The sequence below is a fragment of the Streptopelia decaocto genome (assembly GCF_964273445.1).
Source record: "Streptopelia decaocto genome assembly, chromosome: 7".
Classification (NCBI taxonomy): domain Eukaryota; kingdom Metazoa; phylum Chordata; class Aves; order Columbiformes; family Columbidae; genus Streptopelia; species Streptopelia decaocto.
The window spans coordinates 61,320,544-61,342,437 of NC_138661.1; the positions used below are offsets into that span (position 1 = coordinate 61,320,544).

At 40.1% G+C, this 21,894-nt stretch overlaps 1 protein-coding gene across 1 annotated transcript in view; it reads right to left on the bottom strand.

The window, feature by feature from the left end:
* Positions 1 to 7,011: 7,011 nt before the first annotated feature.
* Positions 7,012 to 21,894, bottom strand: part of ELP4 (elongator acetyltransferase complex subunit 4) — a 142,568-nt gene continuing 127,685 nt past the window's right edge. The window contains exon 10 of the mRNA XM_082057802.1: positions 7,012 to 7,589. Within this exon, the coding sequence (XP_081913928.1) occupies positions 7,458 to 7,589 (132 nt within the window). The 3' untranslated portion in view covers positions 7,012 to 7,457. The remainder of the gene's footprint in view (positions 7,590 to 21,894) is intronic.

Genomic DNA, 21,894 nt, shown 5'->3' on the forward strand with positions numbered 1-21,894 from the left:
GTATTTATATGTCTTGCTGCGGACAGAAGGCAGCAGCAGTTCTGTGGCTGGAGCGTGCAGGAATCCCCAAAGCCCCAGTCCTCCACAGCATGTTAGAGGTAGAAAAAATGTTCCTCCTCTTTGGGTGGAAAACAAAGGATGGAATATAGCTTGCTTTGTATTCCTGCTGGAGAATGATGCTAGGCAAGTCTCTCTGTTTAGTAGTTCTTTGAAAAAATAGCAGAGGATGGAGCAGTCTGCACGAGACGCGTGGTAGTAAAGATAGCACAGTTTGGATAGGAGCCAGGCTGGCAAGTTCCCTCCTTTAGAACACATTTTAAATTAATTCCTCCCCTAATATTCTCTTAGATGTAAAGAAAGAAAAACCCAGTGTATGAGCAGACACTTAGTGTAGCTTACTTAGGATGGTTTACTATATTAAGATAGTTTTCAGCAGTGATCGTGTGGAAGATGAAGGTGTTTCCATAGTGGCTGCAGAAATGAAACCTCAAAAGAGATCTCATTTGATCAGTCTTTTAACATCTACAGGTGATGTGTGACAGGGTTCCATAAAACCTCCAGCTGCCAAATCCTTGATTCTTTTAAAGATGGCACTTTAGAGAAAAGTTCCCTTGAAACCTGCTTTCCCTTAAGTTGCACTATGAACCTCCAATGACTGTGCTCTAACACAGAATTTCAGGGCCTTCTGTGCCATTCCCTTCCTCCCCCTCGGTAACACCCCACCAGGTCATATCCCTGGTGAGATGGCTGTGATTTTGAAGGGGATGAAGGTGCAAACATGTCTGATGCTGGTGGGCTGTGTGCTGGAGCTGTTTTGCCCCCACAAAGGACCACGATACTGTTTTTGCTGGGCTGGCAGAGCTCTGTGGTTCCTTGGGCGCTGGTGGTTCTGTGAGCGACCCAGGAGGATCCTTGTTACCTTCAGGTGCCTGACAGGAGCTTTAAGTTGTGTGGAATCCTCCAGCAGAGGCTGCAATTGCCTCCAGGCACCTGCCAGACCTCACGTACACTCCAGCAGCCAAGATTGGCAAGGGCTGCGAACTGCGGTTCTTCCTCTCCTGGGACATACGAGCTTTTCCAGCTGCACCAGCGCAGTTTGTAGATTCACAGATAACCTCCTTCAGGTCAGGCCTCTGACAACTGAATTTGAGAAGTTTATGAGAAGTTATTCCATAGAAATTACAAATAGGGCACCAGAAGGTCTCTGATTTATATGGAGCTGCATACAGCAGATAAACACCTTCGGGTTGCTACAATAAATATGTTAACTTATCGCAAGTGAAGAAAATTTATATTTCTCCCTGTAACTGTTTATGTTTCACCCTTTACATTTTTCTCTGCTAAGTTGCCTTCACATTCAGAGTCTGTAGTCTGCAGTTTCGTGTTTCAAGTACTTCAGGGGAGGGTTTATTTAATTTTAAAACTTCTGTCAGACTGGATTAAATAAAAATCCAGTCATTTAATTTTTATAATTTTTTTTGCTTTTAAAGGAGCAAGTTGTCCCCCTTGACTTCTCTGAATTTGACACTCTTCCTTTGCAAAACATGCATTCAAACCCTTCAATTCTTACCTAAACTAAGCTTCTGTTGGGTCTGATGGTTTTCTGGGTTATGATTCAGTTGCTCTGCATGAACTGCTGTTGAATTACACCTGTTTGGGCACGGGCACATTTAAAACTTCATAGATCATTTTATAGGCAGGGACTGCAGAAGGGACCCTCTGTTCTGCTCCCTTGTATATATTCCTTTACTGTGTCTATCTGCTGTATTCTCTGTCACGCATGAAGTAACTGTGCCTACATATCATACACCTGGTGCTTCCATCCTCTTCCCCAGCGTCTTGTTGTGATCAAGTTTTATTTGTTCATTTCAAGCTGCTGTATTGGTGGTGCATGCCTGAAGCTCCATTTATGTGACGCTTTGCTAGTCAGGTGGCTCCTGGGAAGGCTTCATCTTCCACACAGACGGACTTGCTCTTCCATTGTCTCCAAGTGTCAAACTCCTTCTCACTCAAGTAATTTTCCAAAACTGCTGAGCTATCCTGGACATAGGCTGGGAAGCACCATAAATGGAAATTTCCCCATGCTGGAGAACTCTTCCAAATGTTTTTCTCCGCCTGTCACTCTCGATCTGGTCTTAACTAAGTTCAGCTCTATACACTAGTTGAGCTTTTCCAAGTGCAAGGCCACGCTGGTGGCAGGAGTTTCATTATACACGATGCACAACAGATGTACATCTCTTGTCTGACCAGTTCATCTGATGGATCCATAAAGATGTTGAATGTGACCGGAGAGGAAATGGACCCATTAAAACTTCCCTGGTCAGGAATCAAGTGCCGGAGCTGCAGTTTCCAGCTATGGCTGCTGGCGGAAGACGATGGGGCTAGAACTGGCATCAAGACCTGCTTGAATGATCCCTGTCCTATTGATTTAAAATAGGCTAGGAGGACAGATTTATTTTGCAGCGGTGCAAGACCCGAGCCAAGAATGATGCCCTGCACAAAACAGTCCTGATCTATAAGCTCTGAGATACTTTGATAATATAAATAAATACATGCTAAGAACTGGAGAAAAGTCTCATGCAAGCAACATATTTTTAAACAACTTTACAGCTTTTTCTCCACACAATATGCTTTCCCAAAATATTGACACTGAAAACTGCTTGATTTCATACCTAAATCCAAACCAGATCCCATTTCTGTTCCCCTGTAAGTCTGGCCCCATGATGTTTCTGCCAGTTTTCTTCAGTGCTCCAACCTGACACCAAAAAAGCAGCTGTAAGTGCACTGAAATTTGCCCATTTCAAGACTTTTAAAGAGAATGCCTCTGATGTCGTAAGTGCTGAGAGCATTCCAAGTGCTGGAACATCCAGGCTCAAACTCTGCCAGCATAAAGTGGAGGGTTTGGTTTTTAAAAAAATTCTTGCTACATTTTGGACTTAACATTTACCTTCAATGCCAGAAGACAATAAAATACATTTTTTAATAGAGGAATAAGGTTCCACTTAAATTTGAGAAGAAACTTCTTCTTAGTGAGGGTGACAGACACTGGAACAGGCTGCCGAGGGGGGCTGTGGAGTCTCCTACTCTGGAGACATTCAAACCCGCCTGGACACCTTCCTGTGTAACCTCATCTGGGTGTTCCTGCTCCGGCAGGGGGATTGGACTGGATGAGCTTTCGAGGTCCCTTCCAATCCCTGACATTCTGTGATTCTGTGGTTCTGTGAATATGCAGCTACAAATTCTCTAGATATGCTAACATTTAAAAAAATCCACTGGACCTGGTCACTGGTTTCTCTGGAAGATTTTTTAGATTAAGCTCTACAGCACCAGCACCAGAAAATCCATGTGCAAAAAAATACAGAAAACACAAAAGCTATCTTTGTTTTGATATGAACAGAAGGTCTGCAAATGAGTTCCACGTACCTAATAACTTTCAAAATCGTTAAAGGCGGAGTTTAAACAAAGCAGCCAAGTTTTCAGCAGATGCTTCGGGATGCTTGATGCTCAACACTCCTGAAAATCTGTCTGTCCGTTCAGATGCTGAAATACAGATGTAGGCACCCATTATATCAATGAACCATTTTTGGAAAAAAAAATGAGCTTAACAATTGCTTATATTAGACTAGAAACTAAAAAAAATTGTGATGGATTTTTTTTTCCAAGTTGCCTTTTTTTCTTAAGATGAAGAGGATTCGCTTTCATTCTTCTTTTTACACAAGTACATTTACTATTGAGTAAGCACCAACATGTGCTCAATGTGATTAAAAAAAGAAAGGTAGGCCTTGCACTCAGGTAGCTCACAAGAGAAAAGAAAAACCCCAAGAAATGCCATGGGGGATAGTACTTGTTTCTACCACCTCTTAAAGACATAAAAGCATCTTCTTGCCTGTTTCTGTTGTGCTCTGTAGTTAAGAATGACATTTCTCCATCACAGGTGAAAAAACCTGACTTTATTAAATTTCTAATATATGATACTGCAGAAATACTGGTTTGACATCTGTGTGTGTGTGTCTGTGTGTGTAATGCTTGTAATATACACACATTTTTAAAGGGATGTGTTATAAACTTGTGGTTTCAAAAAACTTGATTAATAGCTCACTTTCCAATATTGGCATAGTAAAGGATTTTTGTAAGTTAGACTTCTGCACTTTTCCAAAAGCTGTATTTGGAACAACATCACTATTTTATATTAAATTTAAAGCTGAAACCAGTGGTGTACTACCATGTGTATCACATCCCATGTAGCTGAACACCCATTTTCAGATGCTTGTATCTACTGTTACAGAAAATTGAATTCAGCTTCATCCTTGAAATCGCTTTTGAGATTTCTTTACAAACATAGAACAAGATTTAATCTATCATAATATTCATGTTCCAAATACTTATATTTTGAAAACCTCAACACAACAGAAAGTATATAAAGAATTCTTATTTGACATATTCAAGACACAATGTTTTAAATTTCATTACCGCTTTCTCAACTGTATGTCACAATTCTGTATAGATCAGGTTCTCGTGCTGAAGTGGGAACGTCTTCCCTGGGATGAGTCTATTGTTTCCCTGCTGCGTTCGGCGGTTTCAGTTTGTAGCCTGCTCAAAAGTAGGAAGTTCTGCTTAAAATCTTCCAACAAACAAACAAGAAATCCCTCGCACCGCAGTCTCTGTGCAAAAGAGTCCCCCGAGCATGAGGAAGGATCATGTTCGTCTTGCAAAGATTTTCCATCCAAGCCAACGAGGGGGCTCTGAAGATGCCGAAGAAGCTGGTAGCACGTTGCAACAACCCATCAGAAGAGGCTGCACCCATCCTGCGATGAGCTGGGCTGCACCCCTTGGTTGAATATTTGTCTTGAAATCAAGAGAAGAGAGAATAGGAGGACGTTTAGTACACAAGTGCTTGACCATCACAGAACAGTTAAGGGGAAAATTCACACAAAATCACCATGTAAACACTTCTGCTTTCCAAGTCAAAATTACTTCTGGTGCAACAAATGGAACCTCCACTGTAACTCCTATATATCTACATACTACCAGGTAGCACATACATAGCATTGGTTCACTTATCAGTTTACTGATAAGCCAAGTCACTGTCACGTGTTGTTGAAACCGATACAACATTTTGGAAGCAAAGAAGAGAAAATTTTGCTCTGCGTTTTTGCCTTAGGTGAACAACACTGTACATCTGTATAGTCTAACACTTATTTTACAAAGCATGTTTAGTGACTCAGAAAAAAAATTAATCCAGATTTGCAGAATTCCCTTTATTATTCAAAATATTTGTCAGCTTTAATATTAACCTAGCAAAGTTTTTGAAACTGAAGTCTTCTAAATTCATAGGACACACATATACACATATACATACATGGAATACCCGCGCTACTCACTAACAATTTTCAGTTAATATATTAACTAGAAATCGACTGTGACCTTCATGATATATTCTTCCCTGTATGTTAAGTCAATGACCTATTTAAGTATGTTGGCAGCAATTTATATGTCTTGTGACTTCATATTTCACAAAGAAATACTGTGGTTTTTGTTATTTACATTAAAAAGACGTACTATGTAAAATTTCAACTTTGTTAAAAATCACTTTATCCTAAGTATTTAAATTATTCCATGCTTTCAAAAGGCACAATTAAGCATCTAATGAGAACTTCCTTTCAATGTTACACATAATACAAAAAGAGAAAAATGTTTGAGACATCAATGCTAATATTTTAAATATATTGGCATAGGAAAGTAGGTGTCTTTTGGCCTTATTAAACTGACAGTTCTGTTCTGAAACTTTATTTTGAAAAGATTTAAAAAGGATTTGTGTCTTTAGAAAGAAAAAATACAACAGGCATACCTAAAAAATACAGAAGAGAAAACCTGATTGTTACTACTAATGAAATAGCTGATGACAAAATAGTAGTCTTTTTGATTTTGATCACAAAAAATAAACTGGTAGTGACAGGATATGATGGATAGATTTGACATCCTGGCAAATCACTGTCATTGATTCAATTATTCTAATTCAGAATAAAAGCTGTATACAGTATGTGTTTATGCTACAGTGGAGTTTTTTAAGTGATTGACATTCATCATATTAGTTAGACAGTTTTAAAAGCTGTGTCTTTGTTTTACACAGCGTTGTCAAGAAAAAAATAAAGTAGAACCTGGATTGCAGGAAAAAAAAGAAAGGAAACCACTTAACCAACTCCTGGTTCTAAACCCATCAAAATAAGTAACCATTATTGCATCCTATTAACATGTTCTTTGAAGACTCAGTTTCACTCCAGCCATGTAATCCACTATTAGAGAGAGTAAATTTTGCAACTGTAATGCAATCTTACAGCTGGGTGGCTGGAAGTTCCGCGGAGAAGAAGACATTACCTCTCCAAATGGAAGGCAGCCTCAGAAGAAAAACACACAAACCACTTGAATTTACAGGTCAGCTTTGCTTTACCTGCCTTTTGTTTGAGGAGATATACACACAGATACATAGAAATAGGCACAAATAGGATATCTGAGGGTACAGAAGCCTGAATTACTTGTATATTCTGCCCTGCTTTAGACCAGCACGCTGTGATACCCTTCCCCGAGCTCAGATGTGCTCTTCTGGTTTCTAGCATTAATGTAGCTGTCGGTTTGAATTTCAATCTTGAATTATGTCTGTTGACATAATTTCATAGTGCTGACTTCAATTGTTTAGGATTACTGTTTTCAACTACACAAGGAAATCAGTTCTTTTCTCGCTGGTTAGGAAATTCCATTCGAGTGCATTTAAATGCATGTGATAAGCCATAAGGCAAAGTCATTATCTATAATAGATTCTGATTCAAAAAACAACCATTCTTAATTACTGGCATCTTAGAATAAAGACTTATATGTTTTACATTTATTATTACATATTTAATGAACTAATGTAAATATTTCCTGAAATTTAAGAACGGTATTTCAATTTTTAAAATTAATGTTTTTAAAAACATAACTGTGTGGTTTGCTTTCAAAATAACACGTGACAATGAATTGCGCAGCTTCATTCCTTTATTGCAATAAACCACCCAACTTAACTTATTACTCATACAAAATATGAAATGTAAGTATATAAAAATTCCATCGGTAAAAATATCCCTTTATTTTTGTTGTAAAACAAAATTAGAAATGAAAGGACAAGAGTAATTTTCTTATTTCAAGGAACAAAACACTGTGTGTTTCCAGTTGAGCAGAACAATGGCAGGACCCAACCAAACAGAAGCTTTAACAAAAAGCAAAATCCAAACAAGCCCAAAATTAGTACAAAGAAACCAGAACAAAGGAAAAAAAAAAAAAAAACAAAAAAGAAGGCACCATATGATAACATCTATTTTTCAAGACTGCTGGGTCAAATCATTAAGAAAAATATTTATATAAGTCATTAACACTCATAATTAGAGTGTCATATAAATCTGAGTGAAACTGCTAAGTAGAAATCACTAGAAGTCCAGGTGCTTCTTGCCGATGGCCATGGCGCCGCATCCTGAGCTCAGCAGTTTGGCGGATTCTGCCAGATCCTGTTTGCTCGCGCGGCTCACTGTGTCTGACAAGTCTGGAGGCAAATGCAGGCGCTGTGGCAGGAAATTTTCGGGAGGGAGACGGGGAGAGAGAGAAGAAAGAGAGGAAAAAAACAGAAAGAATAAATGCAGTAGAATTTCTTTTCCATAGCATATTTCAAAATGCGGTATTTTTCTGGACTGATCGATGTTTACTCACACAAATAAAACACTTCCCAGTCACTCGCTTAGGCTGACCTGGAAACCGTTTTGTACTTTTTCAATATATTAGATTTACAAACTGGAATAGAGTTTTTTTCCTCATTAAAATTTACTAAACAAAATGCAAATTTTCTCAAGGTATTTAAATATATCTATGGGCATCTTCCCTTTAAAAACAAGTGTTTTGCCTCAATAGCAACCCCCGTATTAAATAAATAGTTTGATTTCTATAGCATTACCATGTAACTCTAATTTTATTTCAAGCATAGATAATTCGTGGCAGAGCCTGAAAATGAATGATGGAATGGTCAAAAGGTGGAGAGGGCTAACACTAGTTACAGCATTATTCTACTAGAGTGTTTCTTCTTCATATTCTACTTTCATTTTTTAATAAAAACAAAAGTGCTAGTAGTTTCACTTGTACAAAGCAATCGCACATGCTAATCAAACCTTGCCATCCCTTGTGAGTTGTAGGGACATTACATCCATTTTACAGATGAGGAGACTGAGACACAGGTTACACGTTTGTCCACAAGCACACAGTCCTTGTGTAATAAACCTTATTTTCCAGCAATGACAAAAATATTTCAACTCTCCCTCCGAGGGTTCTTTTACACCAGAGATACATAAAAGACATGCCATTACCATTTACCTTTTGTAAGGTAAGGTGAAAATGAATGTAAAACCGAGGCTTTACTTGGTTAATTGCCTTGCTTTTGGACACAGTGAGGTACTGAAAGCCAGTCAGATGAGACAGTTTAGCATCTTATACACAGTGCAATAATTTATGAAACTGGTATCATGGAAGAAACATATTTCTTGAAAGATTTAGTAGCTAAAGGCTAAACTGCATGGCTTTTCTTTAAAATGCACACGCTTCTAAAGGGAACAGGATAACAGCAATGACTGCAAAATTATCTTAGGAGGCTGTGTGGACCATCCTTATTCTCTGATTTTACTATGTTTTCGCTTTTACCACAACACATAACTACAGATGCCTCTTCTTTCAATACCTTTGCAACTTCTTGTAGGATAAGAATTCAATAGAAAAGCATAAGGAATATCTGTTATTTACAGCAGACTGACTGTTCAGTTCATTGCTGGCTTTGAGACTGTGCAGTTAGACATAACTTGGGAGGTGCTCCAAAGGGCTCCCCTGGTTCTGGGCAGTGCGGGGAGAAGAACGTGCGCTGGGTTGTCTTCTCCAAGGGAAGAAAATGCATGAAGTAATACATGCGGAGCAGGAAAGCCCATGCCCACGGTGAGGTGACATACCTCAGCCTTGAAATAGAAGAAATGTGTGTACTTCTTTGTAGCACATTGCCTATGAAGCACATGGCAAATCTCACAATTTATGTAGGAAGAAACACGCCCTGTATATACCATTTAGTAACTATGTGACTTCTACATTTCACTATATTGAAACCAGTGCTGTGCTGTGGTATCCTTCATCTACAGTTCTTACCGTATTCCTAAGAAGGTCAAGCACAGCTGTGGATGTGAACTGTGGTCCATGATGCCTCATTTCTACATCATAGAATCATTTTGGTTGGAAAAGACCTTTCAGATTGAGTCCCACCATTAACCCAACACTGTCAAGTCCACCACTAAACCATGTTCCTAAGAGCCTCATCTACATGTCTTTTAAAGCCCTCCAGGGATGGTGACTCCACCACTTCACTGGGCAGCCTGTTCCAATACCTGACAACCCTTTCTGTGAATAAATGTTTCCTAATATCCAATCTAAACCTCTCCTGGTGCGACGTGAGGCCATTTCCTCTTGTCCTATCATTTGCTACTTGGGAGAAGAGACCAACTCCCTCTACACTCCAACCTCCTTTCAGGTAGTTGCAGACAGCGATAAGGTCTCCCCTCAGCCTCCTTGTCTCCAGGCTGAACAGCCCCAGCTCCCTCAGCTGCTTCTCATCACACTTGTGCTTCAGCCCCTCACCAGCTTCGTTGCCCTTCTCTGAACTTGCTCCAACACAATACAAACCTGGGCACGTGCCTATTTTGTTTGTCTGCTGAGAAAAATGTTTGCTAGGCAAGAGCCAATGTACAACTTGGATTGTCGAGGTGGGTTGTAACCACTGGATAGAGAAAGACGAGGAAAAGCCGGGAAGTGCAGGGGAGCACTCGGCAGATCTTTCAGTTACATTTTCTTTCCAAAAAAGTGCTGGCAGGCTACAGGGTATCTGATATGTGAGAGGTGGAGACACAAGTGAAATAATGCAGTTTTCTCCCACTCGTTGCTAGCATCTCTCTGCCCTCACCAGGGAGCGGGAGAGGCGGCTTCCTCCAGGGGAAATGTGGTACCATTGTCTTCCTCCCGCAATTACGGACCCTCTTGCCAAGTCTGCCAAATGAATTCAGAGCAAATGGAACTGAGACTCAGCAAACTCATCTTACACTGGGACTAACCAATACCACAGATAGGGAGCAACTTAAACCCTGCCACACTGGCCTGGACTGAAGGTGGTGGTCAAAAGAAAAAAAAATCTTTGATATTTACACAGCTTCTTAGTCAATGCTGGGGTTTTTTTTGCTACTATATATCATAATCAGAAAACAGATGGAATAATATTTATAAATTTGCAAAGACTCAGATAAGAAAAGTAAAAATTAAAGATCCTCAGACTGGATGGTGGGCCTGAATGAGGATTTGTTATGAAGCAGTGTTTCATTATACATGCACATAATCTTCTTCCCTCCTCTTATTCAGTGAAGAGGCTGCACACTGCTCAGTTAGTCTGGATATTTTGTTTTCTTGTCACTGTTTACTTTGAACTTTTCTGACGTATTTATTGTACATGATGCAAACCTTGTTCTGAAGACAGAATGGCTTTTCAATAGCACGTGTCAGTATGCAGCACCTGAATGCCTCACAAATACCAACTGCGTTGTTTTCCTAATTTTCTCATGAGATAAGGTGGCAAAGTTACCTCAATTTTAGAGACGAGGAATTAAGGCACATAAAACACATGGCAATAAGTATCCACTAATTGCAGAAACACAATCAGAGGCATTTAGGACTTGCTTTTCCAGAATGTCTACCATTGTACAGCATTTCACATAGTCAAATGCTAACCTAATTTACAGCTGTGTGTGCTTGGTATTTCTTCAAGGACCTCAAGTCAAGCACTTGAAAAGTGAGAGACACAAAATAAGAGCAGAGAAATAAAAATGCTGGGTTGAAGCAACATGATCACACAGGAGCTCAGCGGTACAGGCAGGGACGCATCACACCTTCCGAGATATCCTTCAATCGTCTTAATTATGAGACCATCCCTCCCGCAATCCTCCTCTTCTCTACAATCCCAGTTTTCAAAGATTACAACAAATTGCTGGTTCTCCAGGAAGCGTACTTCACTGAGTATGCCACATTCATCCTCGGGTCAGACGTATTCTGAACGATAAACAACACTAGGGTCCTCTGAAAACAACTGAATATTATCCTGCCATTGAGATCTGAATCACAGCACATGCACACACATGTGCTACCTCTGAATAAAGCCTGAATCGGCATCTCAGAATGTCATTCCTTACATTTTCTGTGCACAGCTTAAAAATATAAACAGGGCTGCAAATATCAATCCTATTAAATACTTTAACACCATTAAAAAAATTCTACACTTTAAATCACAAACAAGCTGGAAATTCATCACACAGCATAATACAGACATCCACAGGTTAAACAGCAGGCCTTTATTTTTGGCACCAGTAAGGACATTGCAGTCACTTGAACCAAGGCAGCAAGTGATGGCATAAATAGGCTGTGATCCTTTCTGACCACCAGCGTTACAGAATGATCAGACATTTTCACAGATATTTGCTGACCACAGAGGAACAGTCACATTTAAAGACCCAGTTTAGGACAAAATGTTTTCTGGTGGACAGACTTCTTTGCTATTTCTGAGGCTGTGACCCTTTCAATCTCTCTCTCTCTTATCAGCCTGATAAGGATCACGCTGATTTTGCTCACATTGCCAATCCCAGTCCTCCTTGCCCAGGTCTCCCACCCTGCAACTGGTCTTCATGAGAAAAACACGGCTTCTCACAGAATCACAGAATGTCAGGGATTGGAAGGGACCTCAGAAGATCACCTAGTCCAATCCCGCTGCCGGAGCAGGAACACCCAGATGAGGTTACACAGGAAGGTGTCCAGGCGGGTGTGAATGTCTGCAGAGAATGAGACTCCACAACCCCCCTGGGCAGCCTGTTCCAGTGTCTGTCACCCTCACTGAGAAGAAGTTTCTTCTCAAATTTAAGTGGAACCTCTTGTGTTCCAGTTTGAACCCATTACCCCTTGTCCTACCATTGGTTGTCACTGAGAAGAGCCTGGCTCCATCCTCGTGACACTCACCCTTTATATATCTGTAAACATTAATAAAGCCACCCCTCAGTCTCCCCTTCTCCAAGCTAAAGAGCCCCAGCTCCCTCAGCCTTTCAGGACATCATCACACAGGAGATGCTCCACTGCCTTCATCATCTTTGTTGCCCTGTGCTGGACTCTCTCCAGCAGTTCCCTGTCCTTCTGCAACTGAGGGGCCCAGAACTGGACACAATATTCCAGATGTGGTCTCACCAGGGCAGAGTAGAGGGGAAGGAGAACCTCCAGTTATCTGCACTCCCCAGCCGGTCTTAGCTTTCTGTTTCCAAGCTCTCCATTCCTTCTCCTGGCAGTCCTGAGTTTCTCTTGCCCATTTATGCCCATATTCCATCCCCTGCTCCCGTTCCTAATTTTGAGGTCCAAATACAGCACCCTTCCTCACCTTGGCCCCTTGTCTTCCTCATCCCCTATTTTGTCCTCCTCCTTTTCCCACCTGTTGCCCTACACCTGCCCTTCTTTCTCCTGCTGGCACAGCTTTCCACCCCCCCTGCCCATCTCCTTTGCACTGCTCGCTGCCCGCTCCGAAAAAGCAGGAACGTTCATGGAAAAGGGTCAAGCTGAATACGCAGCACCGAGCACGCCTGAGCCAAACATGGACAGATTTTCACAGGACAGCAAAAACACATCCCTGGCATAAATGCTAGATATGAAATAGCACATTGTCATTTTTCTTTCAAATAATCAAAACTTTCCACTAAAATATTCCAGAACTTCCTGTAGCCTACAGCAAGTTGGCAGGGCAAAAGTATTATAAGACAAAATGGTCAAAGTCTGGCAAAGGTAAATATGCAAGTGAAAATAGGATCCTATAATCACCCTCCTTGTGATAACTTCTTAAAGCCTGTGTCAAAGAAAAGTTTGTCAGTGGGAAAACTAGGGAACGCTGGAGTAAACGTCCTCTGTGCAAAGTTAACTGTGTGTCTGCATTATTGTAGTGTGTTTAATTACACGATCACACCCCATTTTCACCCAGGCATGCTGTCAGAAAGGTTTAAACTTAGGATCTTCAGAATCAGACTCTAAGGTTGACTGAGAAATCCCTGGCTATGGAAGAGGGTGATTAGTTACTGTAAGGGACACGATGCGAGTGCTGGTGCTTCCCACCTGCTCTGTCTCAGGCAGGTCCCGAAGGCTTTGCGGTGATCGGAACAATTACACCGAACCCAGCTAAGCACACAGCTTTAGGGCACGAATTACGAAAGGAAAACAGCTCAGACAAAACTTATTACATACTTTGCCTCTGCTCCTCCCTCTGCCTGAAGAAAACTTCTAATTACTTCATTTGTTCTCAATGGGGGAAAAAAAAATAAAGTAGAAGTGGGAGATAATATGTCAAACGACAAGCCAGAAAGGACACTGAACAAGCATTTAGTCCAACCCCAGCATTGAGGACCAAATACAGCACCGATGGTTTTCTGATACTGGTCTGCCTTGTAAGAGTGAGGTGTAAAGATCCAATTCACGACTATTCCAGGAACTTCCAGTAGGCTGGTATGTTTGGTTGGGGTGCAATTCATTTGTTTTTAATTCAACAAAATAACAAAATCCTCATTACACAAAAACACTAACAAGTGCTTTTGCTCATTGTATGAAGTGGATTGTTTTACAGATTTATTATAAAAAACAGACTTTCCAATGTAAGACTTTTTTTCTCTTCAGTATTAGTAGGATTGAGCAGCAGTTTTCCTAGCAACCTCTCTTGATGTTGATTACACCTGAGTTACAAAATGCATAGAAACAGTATGCAGGCTTTAGCTGACTATAAAAGGGGTTGAAAATAAAGTAAAAATCATGTAACTGAACCTCAGTAACCAATGACTGGTTAAAAAAAAGAGCTACCTACTAGAGATAATGTTAAAGAACCGATCAGTATACAACTATACACATATGCTACATGTATTCTTCTGAAGAATCAATTGGCATTGCATTGTGGAGGCAACTTGTGAAATCCAGTGTTACACCTACACAGTATAAACAACAATCAGTTCATAAAATTCATTTTCAGATTTGAGGAAATCTGTGTCTGTCCAGATTGTTTTTATACTCGCTAAAATACTCAGAAAAAATGAGGTAGAGGACATTCGAGAAACAGCAACATTTCATAAAATTAATTAATGGCTCCTAAAATCACATGCTCTGTAAAATACTTTAAGCAATAAAAAAGTATAAAAATGTTTAGCAACAATATGATAAGCAGATACACATACACTGGCAAAAATCTAAGCTCAAAGTAATTGTTCATATTACTCCAAAATCATTATATTTTTAGCAAGCAAATAAATAATAACATGACTGATGCAAAATCATTGAATCCCCCAAAAAAGAAGTGGGAGTTCAGGTGGAAATTTGCTCTTAATTTGATATATATTAAAATAACGTTGCAGAAATTAACCTTGTGACTCTGCTAACAGTTATACAAAGCTTTAACAACTGAATCCACACTTCCAAAAATTAAACTTAAAAAAAAAATCTTTACAATTCCATGTATTTGGATCTCTGACCAAAAAAAAATGCTTACTAGTCTATGATGGCTGCAGCCCTGCCTTGGGGCAGGGAGATGGGTTAATGACCTCTCCAGATCCCTTCTAGTTCCATTTGCCACAACTCCATGAAGACTGAAGTCACCAAAGCTGAAGGGATTTTGTTTAGGGGGAAGAGGGGGGCAAGGAGAAGAATTTTAGGAATGCTGGGAAAATGAAAGATGCAGACTCCTGGTTGGGGAGCTTTATATCCTATTTATTTCTCTTTGAAGCAGAACTCTCGCCACCCCATGAAGCCCACACAAGAGAGAACAGGAACAGTCCATGGTACAGAGGCCAAGTCCCTGTTACTATTTCATTTTCTGCTTCTGATGCCCATTATATTTTCCCTTTTACATCTTTTTGTTATTATCTAATTTATAATAACTAGTAATCAATTTCTAATAAAGGACTTCGGCATTTTTGTAGGTATCATGAAAAAGGTGGATTTTCAGGAGAAACATGCAGGATGTTAGTAAGGCGGCTTCATAAAACCTCATCTTAGAGCGAAGAACCCCATTTCTTGCTTGAAAATTATCGAATTGTCAAGTGACTGTCACCGTTACCTGACTGGAAATAGATCTCTTGATAACGAATCAGATCGCACAGGCAGGCTGGGGAAAAGGACACCGAGGCCACGAAAACAAGCAACCTACATCTTAAGAAAAGTGGGAGCCAGTGAAGAGGTTCCAAATTACTCCACAGCCACTAAGATGTCTCTTTACCTTTGTGGTGAACAAGACTGTGCCAGCTGTGGCACAGTGCAGCTGTGCACCCCAAAACTGGGCTGCTGGGTGACAAACAGCTGTGCAAGAAGGAGCTGGCAAAGCCCTGATGGGTGCTCCTGGTTTGCTGGGGAGTTGCCCTCTGCTCAGGCCTGGCCATGGAGTTTGCTGACCCGGGTATGATCCTCACCTGCTGCCCTGACTGCTCGGCTTGAGAGCGGACATGCCTCACAACCACAGATCTGTCTGGTGGTCACCAGGAGTGGTGGTTGACCCTGGTTATGTTCACTAAACCCGCTCTGCTCTTCTTATCGGGGCAGTGGAGACTTAAGGATTTAGCGGCATCTGAGCCCACCAGGGACATTGGGTGGTACCTTCAACGCAATGGCAACACGTGGAACTGAATCTCTCTCTCTTCAAGGCCATTGCAATGTGTCTGTTGATGGGATGAGAGAGGTCTTGGATGAACAGGTTTACTTGACATCTCCAGAGGTTGTATCTTGCATTTCTAACCGACGCAGCTGCCAAATGGTTACAAACTTCTTAACAGATGTGCACTTCAGGAGTGTCTTAGCCTTGCCAGGCAATGACTTCACAGTTTTCTTAACAGGTCATCATCAAGCACAGTAACTAACTGGTCTGCTTGGCCAATTTACTACCTTTGGGCTTAATATAAACACAAAGGTGTGCAGGTATGAAACTGAATTTCTTCTAGAGAGAAGAATTTATTCAATACTTGACATGTAGGTGACTGTAAGTCTTGGCCTTTTCTCTTGCTCAGTTTGCCAATTGAGAGACACCAGATACGTGTATTATGATGAAATTTTATACCATGTGTAGTCTACTGGAGTGGCATATCACTTATATTGACACAACTTTGGAACAACTTACATACAAAACTAACAATACCACTATGAAAAGATAGAAAATTCTTATTAACGCCACAAAACCTAAAAATGCTCCTGAGTTAATGTAAGTTCACTTCTCAATGGCAAAAGCCCTTTACCACTGAAGTCATTACAAGCTCTCACAGCAAGCACTAGAAAAGTAATTTCAACCAGCCTAAAGCTGTGTCAGGCAGAAATAATTTAACAGTTGTGAAATTCGGTTACGAACAGTGTCTCAGGAGAATGGTGTCAAACTATCTTCTCATAACGGCATTTAGGTTTTAGGCAAACTATTTTAAAACTAATTTACTAAGAATCTCTTACATTCCTGTTCACATTACAATTTTCTTGGTATTTTAACAAATTCAGGAGACAAACCAGTTGGTAACCATTTTTCTGTATAATGGACATGAACGCAGTTTCTTGTTGTTCTGCTATATCCATAGATGCTACATTACCATTTTTACATCACAGCAATGGATACATTTTCTAAACTGATTATAAAGACAAAAGACTTGACTTTTAAAAATAACATTCTAAAATTTCCTACTTTTCAGATAACTGGGATTGACTTATAATCAACCAAAACTATATAAATCCATGTTAAAATAAGCACATCTACTACATGCATTTCCTATTTCTGTTTTTAAAGTTGAAGCATAATCTGAGCCATCAAAATTAATTATTGTTAACATCAGGCGGCCTCCACAAAGAATAGCTGATAAATATACTTCTACCTACATATCCCTGTCTGTCTGCTAAAGGACACATTGCTAGAATGAAAACATTTTTAATATATAGCTAATATTACTTAAAATACATGAACACAGTTCTAAACCTCTTATTTTCCATCACTTACAAAATGTCAACCAAAACTAGGATAATTCTCACCTTCACCTCATTTGCAGGACAGTGATGTTTTGTTGTGAGTTTCTAACATCACAAAGAGATTATTTAAACAGTGACTTTAAAGACACCTGGCAAAATTAACAACCATTAATAAACCCACTTCCTCTTGTGACAGCATTTGTAAAAGCCATTTTACATTTCAGAACGCTGAATCTTCATATGTGCCTCTTTAGTGCAGCTTTCCAGGGTATCTGCTTTACAGAAGTGATATGATAATATCCAAGAGAATTCAGTTCAAACTGCCCTGATTCACTTGGATGTGCCACACGGTGCTGCTTCTGTTCTCTGACCATAAAACTATGCAAAGTACTTAAAATCTGAATTCCCGAGTCTGAATTTAACACTGAGTTTATTTAAACGCTGGCTGTTGCAAACCAAAAATCTTTCAGAGATTGTTTGTACCCATAGAATTCTATTCCATAGATGTTTGTGTAAAATGAATCCCTGGGGGATTTCAGATGGCTGAAAGGTTCCAGTAACATTTGAGTAGAGACAGGTGGGTTTTTGTGGGTGCAGCATTAGTCACTGCTTTTCAGTGACAGGAAAGGAAAAAACAGACAATTGTCTGAACAAACTATTTCATTCTGAAGAAAGACTTCAAGATGTGTTAAAGACAATTTGCTACATGTGAAGGGACACAAGGGAAAGATAAAAATATCAGGGAGATTTACCTTCTCTGACACTTGAGAATGCCAAATGTTTGGTACTACGGAGTGCTCTAAATCACAAGTACGAGACCCACTTCATATTATAACTGTAGTCTCTGCATAATGAAGAAGTTGCCCATGTTATAAAGGGAGCTGGATTAATCAGTGGTGGTTGTAGACTTTCCAGGGACTACAGCTGTTCAACTGCTTCTCTGATCCAAAATTCAGAGAAATACACAGTAATGTTGAAACTAGAGCTGTACTAAACATTTACATCACATTCTATTGTAATACTTCTGATCCAGCTCTTATCAAGCACATATGGAAAGACTGTCTCTGTCCGGGAGAGTTTACAGCCTGGATATACAAAGTGGGTAAAAAGGAAGAAGTGAAAGATAAAATATCCAGGAAGAATGACAAATGTCATGATATATAAATACTGTATCAATGTGAAGATTTTTTTCCCTTCTTACTAAAAGATACGTTCTATGAGAAAGGCATAGAAAGGCAAGTGGAAGAGAACAGGGAAGAAATCAAGTGACAAAGGGCTGAAGAGAAGAAGGAGTGAAGAAAGGGCAAGATGGAGGGCAGGGGGAGATACGTCATCTAGGCACATTATAGTTGAGATTGGAATATGTTCTCTAAAAGCGGAAGGGAAATACTGTTCTAAATTCAAACAGTAGTTCATGAGTCTGAAGGTATCATCTATATCCAAGGCAAGCAGGCCAACATTGCTCCTGTAGACCTATTATTTTGCTGAATTTCTGCTCCTTGGGCTTACGTAAGAGGAGTGTGGGACCCGTGATGCAAGTCTGAGTAATTCTAGGGCTCTCAGGATAATCCGGATGGATGTTAATGTTAATGTCACATTCTCTTCTCTGACGGATTCATTCAACCTAATTGCAGCTGTCTACAAGTCAGCCGTTCAGTCTAACCTATATTATATACTTAGGATGAGATGAATCATCCTTGCAAGTGCTTGCCCATCTCTGCTGATTATTCAGGAAACCTGGATGACTAGCTTAAACCCCATTCTTAACATGGAGAGTAAAAGGTCAAGGAGAGGAATTCAGTCCTACAACCACACGAAGCTTCTCATTGAGTCAGTGCCTCCACGATTTCTCCTCTTTCTTTGAATGACATTGCAACAGGCCACAAAATACGGATTTTCTATCAAACCACAGATGGCTCACTGGAAACGTTCCAGAGTTGCTGGCGATGCCCGCGCTGCTCTGCAATGACTCGGGTCTCTCTACTGGGAAGCCTGAGAAGTGTTTGAGACACTGTGTGTACAAACAAAAGCTATGTGAGGAGGAGGGAGAAATAGCATTCAGAGGCAGAAGCATCTGTTCTAGGAGTTCCAACATACTGCAATGTTACTGTTGCCCTCTAAAATTTCAGCTAAGTTGGAAAACTAACCAAATATTTGAGTTCTCATCCAAAGCTATCTGTTCAAGTTCACTGTAATCTATCAAGCTTCTGTTTTGGTTTAAATATATTACATTCCATAAAACTCATTGGTACACCCATTTAAAAACCACCATTTTATCTCAAGTGTGCAACAACGCAAATAACTGAAAAAATATATTCTGCCTCTTGCAAAAACTGTCCGGATAGATTTCAACACTTCGCAGAAAGGTTACGCTCCAGGACAGGTAACTTGCACTGACAAATCTCCTTTGCAAGTGCGTTTCAATGCCTGAGTTGCCAACTCAATAAAGAAAGAAAACAGAAACGCAAAGAGTCTTCGGGAACCAAACAGTTCTTCCAGCTATTGCTAAAACACACATTGCCTACAAGCTTCCATGGATTTCAAGTACCTAGTCTCCATACATCCTGTGAAATTTAAGTTTAATGAAATGCTTTCCTAAGAAGAAGAGGAGAAAACGGGAGCTGCTCTGAGACTCTGGCCCAGCCCAGCTGTGGGCTGCCCCAATGCTGCCTCAGCGTTTTGCCTAGATTTCGTATTTATTGACAATATTTATTTCCTCCTACACATCAGTTTCAGAAGTTTACACAACGCGTAACTCTACACGCGAACGCACACGCTACTTATGACTGCGTATGAATTACTGACAAGGGTCTACCTGCAGGACCTCTCCCAGGTGCGCGGGATTGCTCCAGAAAGCACTGAGAGGTTTGCGCCGTATTGTTTTACATCCGTCCACACAATGCAAACCATCCATATGATACGTCCCTGAACGCTGCAGTTTCAAGAGACCAGTGCCACAGGTTTGGCAAGTTGCTGCTGACGAAGAAAGAGCGTGTAGGGGGCAAAACGTAAATGCCAGCTGAGGGGGAGTATTGTTGGTTTATACTGGGAGCAGCCCTATGCTCAGGAGTCTATTTACCTTTTTAGGTCAGCTAGAATTAGAAGATTTCCATTGCTAGGCAGCCCAGCACATCTGTGAAGCATTTCTGGGCGTTCAGACCTGGAGCAGGCGCTGCCCAAAGGGAAGATTCATTTCCCTGTCTTATGGGGCCCATCAGTCTCCCCCGACAGCACCGGGGCTTCGGCAACAGGGAAGCGCCTTCACTTGGAGCAGAAACATATTACATGACCAGAACACGACAATTAGCACATTTGTAAAGCTTCAGGGATAGGAACAATTTAATAGCTTTTTGAAGCAGGCTAATTTTCTTGAGCTTTTTAATATATTTTTAATCATTTTTCTTTTCATGCATGGGCAAGTTCTTCTTTGCTACAGGTATTTTCTGAGTCTGCTTGGCAGGATTACTATGTGTAGAGAAACACAAATTATTCAATCATTTTAAATCAGTGCTAGATAAATGAAAAAGTGCAATGTAAGTGCAGACTATTATTACTAATCTCTGTTTTAAAAGCAAGTATCATTTAGATAGACAAATGTTTCACTGGTTTACAAAATTTTGCACATTCACAAACAGAGGTTGCTAAACAGACGACCAGTTTGTTTATGTTTGCAGCTTTTCACAAGCCAGTAACTTCAGCTCTGCAATGGTAAATGTCACTGTTGGATGCTCCATGCTAAGGCAAAAACCAAGCCAGAAGAGAAAAAATAGATACAATTCTGCTATCATTGTCTTCTCACCCTAAAAACTGGCACTGATACTGGAAATATGTTCAGTTCCTGTAACTCCCAGGTGAAGATGTAGTCATTGTATAATTCATATTTTAATATATCTTATTTTCAGCACTAATCCCCCATGACTCATGAGGGCTACAGTTTAAACCTCCAGCTAACAAAGCCTTTTGTAGAATTACTACCAAATAATCTTAGACTTCAGAAATTACTGAAGTGTAATTTAATATCCATGCCATTGGATCACCCTGTTTTGGTAGGAAAACATACTGTGGTGTATTTTTACTTAGTGATTGATATTGCTTACACAAAAAAATACAAAAATCACATTGGTGATCAAGTCAGCATGTTGACTACCCTTTGGCAAACCAAAGCTTTAAAGGAAGTTTAAGTGCAGAATAAGGAGTTGCTGGGGAAAGGTTAGAAGACAGGTCATGCTAATTCCTTTTAAATGACTCTATCTAAGACAGTACGACCCAGTGCAAACTGAAACAAACATAGAGAGTATGAATGACAGAAACTGGTATCACACGAAACGCAAGACTTCTGTGAGTAATTGAGATTAAAATAAACACTACTGTTTATCTGGAAGTTGCGGGGAGGGCTGAACATTTGAGCAGATTTGTGCATCAAAAATGTGTTTAGTACAGAAACTATATGTCAAATTACAGCTATTTGCTTTCAGCTGTTTCTAGCAGTTATTTAGTTTTGCACTTTTCATGTGTCAGTATTTTTTTCGTTTCACTTCTTTATTCCCTACTACAACTAAGTCTCTTTAGAGCAATAAGATCTTTAAAATCCCTTTAGTGTTTAGAAATGTCAACAATTCAGTAGACTATACTTGATGAATAGGCCAGATAGAAAAACCTGCCTCGAGTTTTCATCTCAAGAGAAGTAAGGTGCTTTGAAGAGCACTTGATTTGAGATTTAGAAGCCTGCTGCTATTCAGCCAGGCACTCTTGAGAGCTGTTAAGTCCTGACCCATAGCATGAAAACAGGTTGGAGGGAGGGAAGAAATA